Source organism: Lissotriton vulgaris, chromosome 6 (genome assembly GCF_964263255.1).
Source record: "Lissotriton vulgaris chromosome 6, aLisVul1.2, whole genome shotgun sequence".
In the NCBI taxonomy this organism is placed as follows: Eukaryota; Metazoa; Chordata; class Amphibia; order Caudata; family Salamandridae; genus Lissotriton; species Lissotriton vulgaris.
In genome coordinates, this window is record NC_141694.1 from 1,651,570,599 (window position 1) to 1,651,584,839 (window position 14,241).

The following is a 14,241-nucleotide window of genomic DNA, read 5'->3' on the forward strand; positions in this document are numbered from 1 at the left end:
CGTATATATGATTAAAGGAGCTTCTTCCCCTGAAGAATAATTAAAAGGTCCAGCAGTGTTTGTACCACCAAAGAGTACAGCTTCTTTAATATTTGCTGAACGCTTTTCAGGGTCGAGCCTGGCAGGGCATGCGCTGCTCTGGGAGGCATGCTGTATGCAGGTATGGACTTGACGCTCCGCCCACTCTCCGCCCATCTTTTCAATTGGCTCCTGCTACTGTCCTTTCTAAATGGTTCCTTCTGATTCTGATCCAGCCTTAGTAACCCCTTGTCTGCATTTGCATCTCCCATGAGGACTGGCCTTTTTTTTATTGTTTTAGCTACAGTCTGTAAGCACTATTTTCTTTAATGTCTGTACTCTAGCTACTTTTGCAGGCACAACAGGCTCTCCCTAATCCACCCTGTTTTCATGACAGCTCAGTGCCTGATCATGGACACTGCGCTTTATCTTTCAAAAATGCTCAGTACACAGACCAGCACTTCAGCAGGAGCTATGCTGCTTAACAAATGCTTTTTATTTTTAAAAGCGCCCCATACCATGCTTTTACTTTAATGGCAGCCACACCTTTCTTTAGACAAGCCACGTCTTAAAGAAAGGAGCGTGGCCACAATTAAAGTCAAAGCGTGGCATGGAACCCTTTTATAAAAAAAAACTCACTTTTTTGTCAACTTAAACAAATGCTCTTTCTTTTGTTAAAGCGCCACATACTGTGCTTTCACTTTAATGGCGTTAGCCTTTCTTTCTTTAACCGCGGGCCATCATTAAAGTGAAAGTGCGGCATAGGGCGCTTTTACAAACAAGCATTTGGAATGCAATAGGTCTTGCATTTGCAAGGGTTTAACCTCTTTGAGGCTCATGATGAGTTGAGCTCGTCATGAGCCACGGCACTCCGGTGCTCATGACGAGCTCAGCTCTTCATGAGCCGTGGTCGCTCGCATGCAGGGATAATTCCCCCGCTGTGCTGAGCGATCCACGGGAACGGGTGTGGCCGTGACGAGCTGAGCTCGTCAGGAGCACAGGAGCGCCGTGCCTCATGTCATGAGCATGGGGGCGCTGTGCGCGCGCCCCTCCCCCCAGCACAGCAGGGGATTAACCCCCGCAACGAGGGGGTTAAGCTATTAGCATTGTAAATGTCACTGCATTTTATTTATGTTTTAAAAACCAAAGCATAAATAAAAGGCATTGCCATTTACAATGCCAATAGCTCCAACTTGCATGAATGCAAGACCTATTGCATTGCAAATGCATGTTGAAATATGATGTGCATTTTCTATGGCTGGGTGGACGGACAGACGGACAGATGGATGCCCTACTGTGCCAAATTAAGTAGCATAAGTTAATACTGACATACAGATTTCCGCTGATATGGTACTCAGTTCTTTTGTATTTACTTTTCAATCTCCTGGATGGAGGCAATACGCTGATATCCCGGTTGGGGCTGAGGGAAAAAGACACAATACTGGCTTCCTGACAATATTACTTGTCGAGGAATAAAATGTCCTTTTAGGGTGTGATTTGATGATTTAACGTTCACCTCAAAACATCTAGTCAGGAAAACCATGCAACATCTGCAGCAAGGATATGCAGTCTAGGTTGCATGGAATGGTTACTTAACATGGCTGAATTGTATCATGCAGATGTGTGCCTTTTCTTATCTTTTCATACTGGGGTGTGAATAGGTCTACTTCTCATAATAAGGTCATATGAAGGTCACGTGAGGTGGGATGAGATATTAATTCTGTTGTGGGGTATAAAGAAAGTGGATCTTTGCCCGTCCCAATCCTAACCTCCTTTCCCCTTGGCCCTTCACCCACACCCCAGTGTATAGAGTTTATATGATGGAGAGCAAGGGTGAGCAAGTAAATTATTGTTTCTTGTTAGATCATTGGCCAGCGCAGGGAGAATTTCCTGTGCAATTTTTCAGATTTGCAGTTCATATACAAGTGCATTCATAAATACAAAGTCAAAAAATGATTATCAGAGGTTCTTTAAATACTACCCAAGCTACAGAGAGCGGAGAGTCTGTTAGCATCGCTACCCTCAGATGTCGCTCATTTAGATGTCTACAGAGATATAGTGTTATGTAGTAGGGAAGGGCCACTGGTCAGATACAGGGCATGTATGGTTGGAGCAGAGGAAGTGACATCCTCATGCTGCGTGTACACATACAAAATGAATTACAAACAAAAGAAGAAAATGTCACAAAATTCTACTACAGTTGGGCTTTTGTATAAAAAGCAAGACTTTTGCAAACATTTTTACACTAGTGTTCAATCACTCATGAGGAAAAGCTAAGTATAGTAATAACTAGAGTACAAAATGTTCTCAAGTTACTGGTGCTGCATGGATTTGTAATAATGAACGGCAAACAGGGAATATAGGGTATACCAGAGAAAAAGACACATCCGTTTTCAGCACCAACACCCACAAGACAAAAACTGCACCAGGCATAGGAAAAGAGCAACTGGAAGACTGTCCACTGTACGAAGACCAATAACTGAGCAGCACCAAACCTTTGATCGTGTAATACAAACTTTGATCACCTATGGCTCTGATCTACTTATATAGGCAAATATAGCACTTAGTGAAAACTACATCTGCTTGCCTCGATTGGGGAACTTCTTGGTCCAGCCTTTAGCAAGTAAAAGTGTACACATAAAATGCCTTTAATTCAGGAGATATATCAGCAGTAACCATGAGAGTCAGTCATTGGTAGAAATAGATTGCACCTGCCAATCACAGTGTTGTGTTACTTACTCGGAATCTGTCCTCCCACGACGTCTGCAGAAGTTGGATCATTTCCAAGGGGGCACCCAGCTCCGTGATGGCGGTCAGTGTGTCTGGGATGTCACTACTATCCTTGTAGCAATAACCATAGAGCTGAAGGAAACAATGAAGTAATATTAGACATAATGCACCATTTCTGATTCCATATCAAGAAATCTAAAGCCCACAAGCACGCTCATTTGGAACGGTGCCTCGTATGTGTACTGTTCACAACATCTCCTTTTAGTATTGTCCCTTAAACACTCGGATCTAGGCCTACTACATGCCTAAGTGTTGCAAGACCCAACCTCTCTACAGGGCTCCACACTTTGTTACTGATCTCACAAGACCACCTGTCCCCATGCATGCAGGAGTGAGGAAAACCACAAGGCACAGCCTCTAAACAAGTCTAAACTCTTCATTCCAAGCTCACGCGAACACCTGTCCACGCATAAAGGGGTGTTAGGGAAAGTGGTAAGATTCACCTTCTTCACAGGGCATGATCACCGCTACTGACCACCCAGAGCGAGGCGTCCACATATACATGGGTGTTGGGAAGGTCACCAAGGCTCAAAACTTTCTTACTCAGCACACATGACCACCTATCAGTGCACACATAGCAAGTGAGGAAGGATGATAGACTCAACCTTTATGTGAAATGCAAAAACTACAGTTGATGGACAGAATGCAGAACAATGTCATACATTCACCCCAGTACAGAGATCTGGGCCTAAATCCATCGTTTTTTTGCACTCCACACAAAGTGCAAAAAACGATGGATTTAGGCCCAGATCTCTGTACTGGGGTGAATGTATGACATTGTTCTGCATTCTGTCCATCAACTGTTGTTTTGCATTTGTCACCCCGAGTGGGTTGGGTATGCTCAGACGTGAGTCCCATGCTCTCCACACCACTGGAGTCAAGCTATCCTGGCTGAAGACGGCTGATAGCCAGAAACCGGTCCTAGGATGCTTGATTACGCTCCAGGAAAGACATCGCTTGGCAGTTCGGGCTGGACTGTTCCCATGAGGCACAGGGTCAAGGCTGATTTGCATATGGCCATGTCTGAACTGGGGTGGTGTGGAGTGCAAACAAACGATGGATTTAGGCCCAGATCTCTGTACTGGGGTGAATGTATGACATTGTTCTGCATTCTGTCCATCAACTGTTGTTCAACCTTTATGTGAAGCTCAACTCCTCTTTACTGAGTACACATGACCACCTGTCTACACAACCACAGTTGATGGAGAAGTCCACACGAACCAATCACTATACGGGACTTGATCACCTGTGCACACATAAACGGGTGTTTGGGAAGCTCACTAGACCCAACCTGTGAGCAGGGTATGCCTCTTCATTACTGAGCACACAAGGCTAGCTAGCTACACAAGCTTGTGTGTTGGGAAAGGTTTCAAGACTCAGTCTCTATAGAGGGCTAGACTCTTTGTTACTGAGCAAATGTGAATACATGTCCACACACATATATGGTTTTTGAGGACGGTCGCACGACCCAACCACTCTAGAATGCTCGCATGTTCTTTACTGAGTGCACACAGCCACTTCTCCATACCTAAAAGGTCATTGGGGAATGTTGCAAGACCCACCCTCCATATAGTAGACAACTTTTTGTTAAGCAACACACAAACTAACAAATATACATAGCTGTTGGAGAATGTCACATGACCTAAACTCTTTAAAAGGCTCCACTGTTTGTTACTGAGCTGACATGACTACCTGCCCGCACATACATGGTCTTGGAGAATATCGCAATACTCAGCCTCGAAACAAGGCTTGCATGTTCTTTACTGAGCACATACAACCACCCAACATAGGACCACCTGCCCACATATACAGGATTGCTGATGAAGGAGGCAAGACCCAGTCTGTGCAAGGAGTACAACTCTTCCTCAATACGGAAAAAATGACCACCTCTACAAACATACATGACCGTTGGGATGGCTGCGCTGCCTAACACCTCTACTGAGATCCCACCTAAGGCACCCCACAGTGAGCCTGCGAAAAGCTGCAAAGCAAAAGAGGTAGAAGAAAGACACTATGGAAATGGCAGATCCTGCACTGTACAAGCGATGCTTTACATAGGTAGCACAACACAGCTACACTAGGGATAAACTATAAAAAGCGAGTATCTTTCTGTCCACCATCAGAGGTGGCCGGCCATGACTGCTCAGCTTCTTGTTGCAAAATGTCTGGTTACCTGCATGTGTTTTGGGGCAAGCAAGTGTGAATAATAATCCCCCAGAGAAGGAGGGAGAAGCGAAGTCATGAAACACTAAAAGCTGTTGCGCCTAAGAAAAAACTTCCAGGCCCTGTGCACCTCTCAGAGTCCTATTTTGTACGTTCTGGTGCTTGCATTCTTTGAAGTGCAGTAGGATTTGCAATTCAGAAAATGACACTAACCAACGATTAAGGAAAACAGATATCTGAAAGTTTAAAAAGTCAAGTAAAACGCACTGTGGATACATAACTAACACCACTAGATCACAACGCAAAGCTCTACAGGGAACAACGTGAGGTCCCGGCATTGACAGAGTACTGCTGCTGGGAGCTGCTGAGCTCCTACCCCTCTGGATTAATGTTGTCTGAAAAAAAGTACCAGCTCGAGTGAGGTGCACGGTGTAAACTGCACGGTGTGTCTGTGGGATAAACACACACTGCTCCAGGAGAGGCAGGGGGCACTGGGGGTGCCCGGGCAGTGCAGGAAGTTCGGATGACATGTCAGGCGCTGGTGCTTGGCACCACAAACGCCTCGGTCCAGCGCCCGAAAATAGGCGTCTGAGAGGCGGGAGGTGTCAGGACATGGCCCCGGGTCATGTTCACAAGAAGGGCCGGGGACTAAAAAGGGAAGGTTGGTTCGGGGTCAACTCCTGAAAGGACGGGCTGTGCTGTGCTGGGAAGCTTAGAGCGGGACAGCAGCGACAGGGGCGGTGGGGCGGGCGTAGTGGCATCTAGCACAACATGGCACCGAACAGAGGGCGGGCACTCGTCCCCTGTTAGAGAGCAAGTGACAGAGGATCCCAGACAGTGCGGCATGGGAAGGGGCGATGCTTGGAAATGGCCGAGAAAAATAAAATCACAAAATTGGAAATGTATAATCATGTACCATTTGCATGCCAACACATTTCATAACTTCTATGGTGTACTAAACACTACAAGGACTCAATGGCGCGGAATTAAGGGACGGAATTTGTTAGACAAGAATGTGTTTTTTCATAGCGCTTTATAATGTATTTATTCGGTTTCTGAGCGCTATAACAGGCTTTAGTCATAGCACTTTAATTAAGAGACATTACTTTTACCCAATGTGAAGCACTCAATTTCCCGCCTCGGAGGGGTGGCTCAGACTTCCTTGCCATCCTCTGGAACTGGGGTTCACTGGACCATCATGCAAACCAAATGTATGTGTTTTTAATATTACTGCCCGGGCAAACGTGAATAAAAGACATATTCATAGGCATAACACTTGATATTGGAAAACTCGCTTCCTTGCCTAAGGTAAAATGAAAAATTATTTGGGCCCAAAACGTCAATGGGAAACGTGTGCGCATTCCAGAACAAACATTCTTTAAAAAAAAAAAAAAAAAGGAGGGAGCAAACACAGCAAAATATGTCGATGTAATATCAGGGTTGGACATTCACCAGTCTGGGGCTATTAAAATGCCACTGGCTCTCGCCCGCGCCTGGACTGCGAAGAGTGCTGGTCAGCGGCTCTGGTGCCCCCCCGGGGCGAAGGTCGGGTCACGCCGCCCACGCTGACGGATAGTGTGTTACTGGTTGCTGCGCAGTGTCGTTGGTTCTAGGGGAGCGATGACGTAGGACAGCGATTCACGAACAAAGCACAAAGAAGGGGGAGTGTAGGCGCCCTGTGACCCTGGGCTCCTGGCTGCGCGCGCGGTACACTGTGGATCAATAGGTAATTTGTAGAAAAATAAGTGCCGCGGCTCTTCTCTGGCTTGCACCAGCCCATTTTTTTCCTGCTAGCCCCTTCTAAAACAGAACCAACGACCAAGCAAGAAATAGGGAAGAGGATGTGGCGTAATGGCCAGAGCCACCGACTTTGGAACAGGGGAACCAGGTTCGAGTCTCGGCATGGTCTCAACATTCTGTGATGCTGGGCAAATCATTTAATCTCCCTTTGCCTACCATAAATGAATATAAATGTGTCCTTAACTGGTGTTTATGAAAAGTGCCAGTGTTGATGATTAAGTGCCGATACTGAGCACCTGAAACCACCGGCTCAAATTATGCAAATCTGTGGATGCGGCGCCGTCAGTTGAATTAGATACCCTATAGGCAAGCTGTACATTCTATCAAACAATATTACATTAAATGTTCAGCAACAGGAGACTTTTTATTTGGGCTGTTTCTGCATTTTCCTCCTGGAAGTAAAATAATATTCCCAACAGATGAACTTATCCGCCAAGATAAGCGGAGTCCACTTAGTCGTTTGTCCCTCTCAGGTCGATTTACATCCTCTTTTATTTATAGCGCCGAAATCCCAAATATCAGCGAAAGCCAGCACTATATGAGAAACGGAATTAGAAGCAGCTACAGCAAAGCTCCAGGCGGTGTTGTAAGCGTCGACTCTGGCTAATAAAACCGCTGCTTTATATTGGGTGTTTACTGCCTGGGTCAGCGCTGCACCGCACAATACATTTACAAGCGGCGTACAAGAACTATTTTATTTTATGCAAATTGTACAATTATATTTAAAACAAAAAGAAGGCTGCTGAATAACTCAGAACAGGAAAGTTACTTCGTTTCATGAATTCAAAATTGTAAAAGCACATTCCCTCAAACTTCCAGTCCTGCCATCAGTTCTATTACACGCGTGGGTAACTTTGGACAGTATATTTGCAGGCAGGGTGTGCACTATGCTGTGTTATGGAACAATAATACTTATCAAAGGGTTTCTGGGGACATGATACCACTAGGTCAATTATGGTACACGCCTCCAGGACCTCGAAACAGATGTCCTCGACAATAACGCACGCCGTAATCAGCACTTTTATATTACACATTTTAGGCACCGTTAACTTGTAAAGTAGCTTTATATCACTTGTATCGAGGTGGGACATGTCTATTAACATCGGTAGGTTAATAACCCAACATATTATCTGTTTTTTTGTAGTGAAAAATAGAAAAATATTAAATTATGTTTTATCAAATGCTGGGACGTCAGCAAAGACGCGTAGACTTGATAAGGGCTTCTCCGTAGTTTTGGCGGGTTTTGCAGCTGCTCTCTGGTTTGTTCCGCTAACAAAGAGGGGTTTTCAAGGGGGGAATGTTGATTAAAGAACTATTTAACTGCATTGTCATGCTTATTGACTAATTAGCTGGCGAGATGGGAGTCGGACCCAAGGAACATGAGTGCAGAACGTCGAATCAAAATAAACCAAGAATTTACCCGAAGGATATGATGCAACATTGTTCAATTGTATAGTGTCATCGATGTGAAATATGAGGTTTTTGAACGCTTGAGCGTGCGTGGGCAATTTTTTTTAATTGTTTGTGTATTCTTATTGTAGGGACCCAGCGCCCGAAGGGCCTGCAAGCACTTCCCGTCGAAAACCTGCGGACCCCCTGCGGGTCCCATGAATATCGACTGATTACTTCAAGGGAATAAGAATACAATATCGACTGCTTGGGTATAGAAGCGAGGTCAAAGGTACGTGCGCCACACCCAGGGACCTCTGCTGAGAGCCAAGCTAATTAAGTGTAGTTAGTTATAATGCATTGTCCAGAGCACCTATCCAGTGGAAGCTGCTACAGGTTCTCCCAGGGATCTGTTTTGCATTATTGGCCCTCTATTCTCTTGAATCGCGGCTGAGCAGAGCCTGGAAGGCTCGCGGGTTTCGCCTCGAAGCGCTGTGCCCGACATCGCAGAGACTCTATGGAGCCGCTGAAAATCCGTTTAAAGGCAGAGGCAGGCAGGCTCCAGACCCCGCTCCCGGCTTTCATTTCCCTGCTCTCGATCAATCAATGTGAAGCGAGTGAGGTTGCTCTGTGCGCCTCCTCAGCGCCCAGGTCGCGCCGCCGCCCCCACAGAGCCCCCCCCCCCCACACACACACATACTACTACAAATTACAGAGACACATCTGCCCCCTTTCAGGCACAGAAAGGGGACGGGGCCGGGGTCAGACCGCACACAAAAGCCGACAAGCCTCCTGAACAAAAACACACAATAATAGACCTTATTAAGCTGTCATCAGCAGAGAAGTATTGGCAAACAACAGATCCCCGGCCTTTAGCGGCCTCGGGAAAAGCGGCTTCGGAAAACGAAATAAAAAAAAAGAAAAAGGAACCCAGACGGGGCATTGACCAGAACGCGTCGTGGGCTTGGACGGAACAAAAGGTCACATTTAGTGGACTTCAGCGAGCCTTTCATACCGTCACTCAACACGTGAACTGTGCCACGAGAAATACATGCGCCGTGCTCCCTGCTCGATTGATGCCGTTAAGCCATATACATCTTTTTTTAAAGTAATTTTACTGGCTCTGAGGGCTGCTGAGGTAGGATACAGCCCCCCTCCCCCCTTTGCGCGCGCGTAAACACAACGCCCCCCCTCCCCCCCCCCCCCCCCCCCCCCCCCCCCCCCCCGACTCTCCAACACGCGTTCACACGCGTAACCTCCATTTCCTATGTTAATGAGCGGCACACATTGCCCGGGAAAGAATCTCATTTGGTTTAATAGTTTAAAGACGGGGTTAAATGTAGGGTTAAATAAAACGGATCCCTGGCGAGGCCTGGGAGATTGGGCGCCGCGGGCACCTGCGCCCGTGAGTGAGGGGACTCTGCTGGCACAGAGTGGTGGGTACAGAACAGGGAGCCCTAGATTTGCTGCTGTGGGTACAGCGAGCCCGGGGTGGGCAGCCTCGGGGACTTGCAGATTCGGGTGCAAGCTGTGGGTAGAGAGAGCCTGGGATGGGCCGATGTTGGTAGAGACCCCGAGGCGGGCTGCTGTGGGAACAGAGATCCATGGGTCGGCTGCTGTCGATATATAGATCCCTGGATGGCTGGTCTGAGCACAGAGAGCCCTGGATTTGCTGCTGTGGGTATAGAGAGCCCCTGATGGGCTGCTGTGGGTATAGAGAGCCCTGGATTGGCTGCTGTGGGTATAGAGAGCCCTTGATGGGCTGTTGTGGGCACAGAGAGTCCTGGATTGGCTGTTGTGGGCACAGAGAGCCCTGGATTGGCTGTTGTGGGCACAGAGAGTCCTGGATTGGCTGTTGTGGGCACAGAGAGCCCTGGATGGGCTGCTGTGGGTACAGAGTGCCCGGAATGGGCTCCTTTGGATACAGAATACCCGGAATGCGGTTTGGGTTCAGCTAATTCCGAATATGCTGTTGTGGGTTAAGAGAGCCTTGAATGGGCCGTTGTGGGTACTGAGTGCCTGGAATGGGTTGCTGTGGGTACAATGCATCCGGGAAATTGCTGTTGTGTTTGCAGAGAATCCAGGATGGGTTGGTGTGGGTACAGAGAGCCCGGGTGGGCTAGAGCTACTGTGGGCACAGAAAGCCGAGTGTTGGCCCAGAGAGTGAGGCAGGGGTGCCTCTGCTGAGAGTAAAGAGTTGGGTGGAGGCGATTGTCTCTCCTACACGTGGCCGCCATGTCTCCGGTGCAGGAGGGTGGGGTGGTGCGGGGGTCGCCCTCTGTTAAACATTAGCACTGAGGGTGTTTAAGGCCGCTCGTTTGAAGGCCGTGGAAACATGGCTGCCCAGGTAAATGATTGCAGGGCACAGGCAGGAAGTGCCCCGCAGCTCCTTCACACGTTAGCGATTGCTGCCGGTGGCACCGGCCTCTGCCACGCGCCCTCAACCCCGGAACCAGCGCGCCTTAATGAGAGCGACCGGGGGGCTCCAATTCTGACACTCTGTGCTGGGGGGAGGGGGGGGGGGGCATGTAACTCCCCCACCCCACGAGCGGAGAGCTGCGGACGCTGAGTCGACTCTCCCCTCCCCGCACAGGAGCTGCAGTGCCAGCAGAGTCCCCCCATGTCCCCTGGGGTGCCCGGCCCCTAATGAGCCCCCCTTCTTTATCGCATCCAGGGGGGCATCCGCGGGCGGCCGGCCGAGGTTCCAAATATCCCTTTCAGAGGCAGAGGATTGTCGAAAAGGACCGCTGCTGCTGCATTTTCCACCATTGTCCCTGTACAAACCCATTGTGCTCCTTGCATTTCAGTGGAGCAGGCGCCTGTCACTCACCGGCTCCCCTGGGGCTCAAGTATAGCCAGCCCTGTTTGCCACTGTTTCACAACCCTCGTCTCTTATCCGGCAGAAACGCTGCCTAACTCAGATGACAGAATATGTTTCCTGTACTTCAACAATGAGAATAGTGCACATCCGCAGCCCTTCTGCATCGTCTCGGAACAACTTCCTCCCGGGAAAGTCTGTAAGAGCGGTGTGGGGGCCAATGCAGCCTCATTATGTGGAGCTGTTTTTTTGCCCACATACAGTGCATACGTCACTGAACATGTCAACCGTAAAAAACAAGGGATAAGCACACGTGCTCAAGATCATATGGGTGGCAGAGGGCTCCCTCTTCCTTGGGTACAGATAATACCGCAAAGCAACACGCCCACCTCAAAGTCAAAAAGTCATACATTGTGTGTTTTAGTTATTGTTTGGCATTGTATAGCGCGCAACCTGGTGTCAGTATGACATTGAGGCACTTCTCGCTGACACATGTCAGTCTCACTGCACGAGCAACATTTATGTTTCCGGGGTAGGACTCTGAACCCATATTTTGGGAAATATCTTGCTAAACGTAGCGAGAAGACCACGAGACACCAGGCGCCATTCTGGAGCGGTCCGGTGAAAATATATAAACGATTCTTAATTGAGAAGGAGGCGCCTGTTAATGCTGACGTCATTCTGTAACCCCCACCCCTTCTTTTTGGAAGTGACCGTGTCATTTACGTTTGTATGGATACTATCATTCGCCTCCAGCATTTTGCATGAAAGGCCCATGACCGATGTACGGGCAGATGGAGCGCGACACGACTCACATGTTTTTCAGAATCTTCGCACTCGTGCAAAATACAGGGAACGGTTTGCTGCTTTTGTGACATAGGACGATTATTGTACCAGGCCACGTGAGAGAACATGCATCTGGGAACGTCGTTAAACATATCTCACATGCGTTCCATTGCCTCCTACAAAGGCAGCAGAAACCGTGCCCGTACTGTGCTCTGTTGTTGCGCAGCAGCGTAATACCCCTGCGTGAGGCCCTTACCACAACGGCCAATATAGACAGGTCCACACTAGGCCACGGTCAGCGATCACGTAGAAAAGGATGCCCAAACTCCGCCATCTTGGCTCAGCTCTCCGCTTCTCAGCGACAGATGAAACGTGACGTGACCAAAATCACGTCTCCAGGTCACGCAAGCGCCCCACTTCCATGTGCGGGGGTTACCGTCCACCAGGTCTGCTTCCCATTGGGTGACACACCGCGCCTGGGACCTGCCCCGCCGCCATGTTAGTTGGCCAAAGTTGACACTTCCACGGGACCGGGATGTTAAAGAGCCGGGGATGTGGCGAGGAGCCCCTGCTTGGTGTTTGCTGTACCTCCCGGAAAGGGGGCGCTCTGCACTGCCTGAAACGTCCTTTTTCCCAAAAATGAAAATAGCGGCACGTATAAGTTATTGTGGGTGGAATGGCCACCTCAGGACATCGACTGTAGGGCGTGCAAAGAGTGTGTCTAGAATCCATTATGAAGGTCTTCTCTTAAAAGTGAGCAGGGGTGACATTTAGGAGCATTTGAAGTAAAGTCTTTTAGCTGGCGTGTATACTATGTGAATCAAGTCCGTATGAAGTGTGTTGTGATATTTATTGGCGTTGTGTTTGGTTTGTGTGTTTAAGAGTGTGGAATGTGCGCGTGCGTGCTCTCTGTCACGTGTATTGTGTGTAGATGGTGTTTATGTGTGTATGTTTGTTAAACGTAGTGTGTGTGTTGTATTCAGTTGTAGATGGTGTTTTTGTGTGCATATGTTACCCGTAGTGTGTGTGTTGTGTGCAGTTTGTGTGTGTGTTTTATGTGTCAGGTGTGTGTCTACGCGTGTTCATGTACTGAATGTGTGAGTGTTCACTTGGACACAAAGTGAGGGCACTCGCACGCCCCCTGAGAGTACAGCGACGGGGGCTCCAGGCCCCTGCTACAGTGGCAGGGACCAAGACCGAAGCAATTAGCGAGGGCTGCCAAATCCTGTGTCACAATAAATCAGTGACCCAAACCCTCCTCTCCAAATACCCCTCATTATTAAATCGGCTTTAATGAAGCCCACGCATTTCCATGTTAATAGACTTGCACCTGCCCGCCACAATGGGAGGAATGCCGGAAACCCGAGCGCTGTCTGCGGATTACAAAGACCCCTCCTTCAGACCGGGCCCTTCGCCTCCAGTGCAGCCGAGACACCCTGCTCCGGAGGCAGCCGAGGGGAGGCAGCATGTCTGCGCCAGGCGCGTCGGAGAGGACTGGCAGCTGCCTATCAACCATGCTCCTCATATCATCAACTCTAACATGGTTGCGCGGGTCTCTCTGGCCCTGCCCAGTGCTATCGCCGCTTCCTGTGGAGGGGGTATATTGAGGAGTGCGGAAGGCAAAGCTGCAACCAGGAGCAGCAAGGGGAGAGGGGACTGATAATAACTTCTCAGCCGTGCTCCGCATTTCAACAATTCTTTGCGCAGTTCTTGTGACTTTACACAGTTGCATCATTGCTTCATGGAGGACATTATGGTATGATAAGGCATATTAGCAACAAGGCGCAGCAAGCAGGGCTGAGAGCTGCTTCTCAGCCGAGCTCTGCATTTCAACAATTCTCTGCAGTCTTTGAGCGGGTCTCTGTAATCTTACACATTTGCGTCGCTGCTTCCTCAGAAAGTGGGATATCGGGCTATGGGGAAGGCATACCTGACACAAAGGCGTCTCAAGGAGGGGTGGTATGTACTTCTCAGCCCTGCTCTGCATTTCAACAAATCTTCGCGCACATCTAGTGGGTTGAAGGTCGCCTACACTGCAAAGCCTGCACTGACGCTATGCAGACGCCTGGGGGAGGGGGCGGGGGGGGGGGAGCATGTTATCTCACTCCGTACGGGGGAAACTAGCAAAAGCAGGGCGGGCTGGGGGCGCGGGAACAGGAAACGTTATCCTTAGTGGGAACCTAAGCAAACAGGACCAGTCACGACTTACGACTGGAGCCTACTTCCACAGCCACACTAAATAAATGTCCAATCGTGTGTTTGGAGAGGGCATACTGCTCAGACCACAGCAAACCATAACAGAGACAGGACATTCTGGTTCCGAAAGGCCCCGCAGCACAACACCACAGCACAGACTTCCTAAATTCATTCATTACAGTTTGTAATACAACGATATTCACAAAGCCGTTATTATTCTTTAAGTTTTGAATTAAAAACAGGCACAGTGTGGCGCACCATCATTCATCCCGTGTGTCTGT

General features: G+C 48.7%; 1 protein-coding gene across 1 annotated transcript in view; it reads right to left on the reverse strand.

Moving 5' to 3' along the window:
• PKDCC (protein kinase domain containing, cytoplasmic) overlaps window positions 1–14,241 on the reverse strand; it is a 100,645-nt gene that overhangs the window by 78,983 nt on the left and 7,421 nt on the right. Inside the window, exon 2 of the mRNA XM_086927814.1 lies at window positions 2,758–2,880. Within this exon, the coding sequence (XP_086783940.1) occupies window positions 2,758–2,880 (123 nt within the window). The remainder of the gene's footprint in view (window positions 1–2,757; window positions 2,881–14,241) is intronic.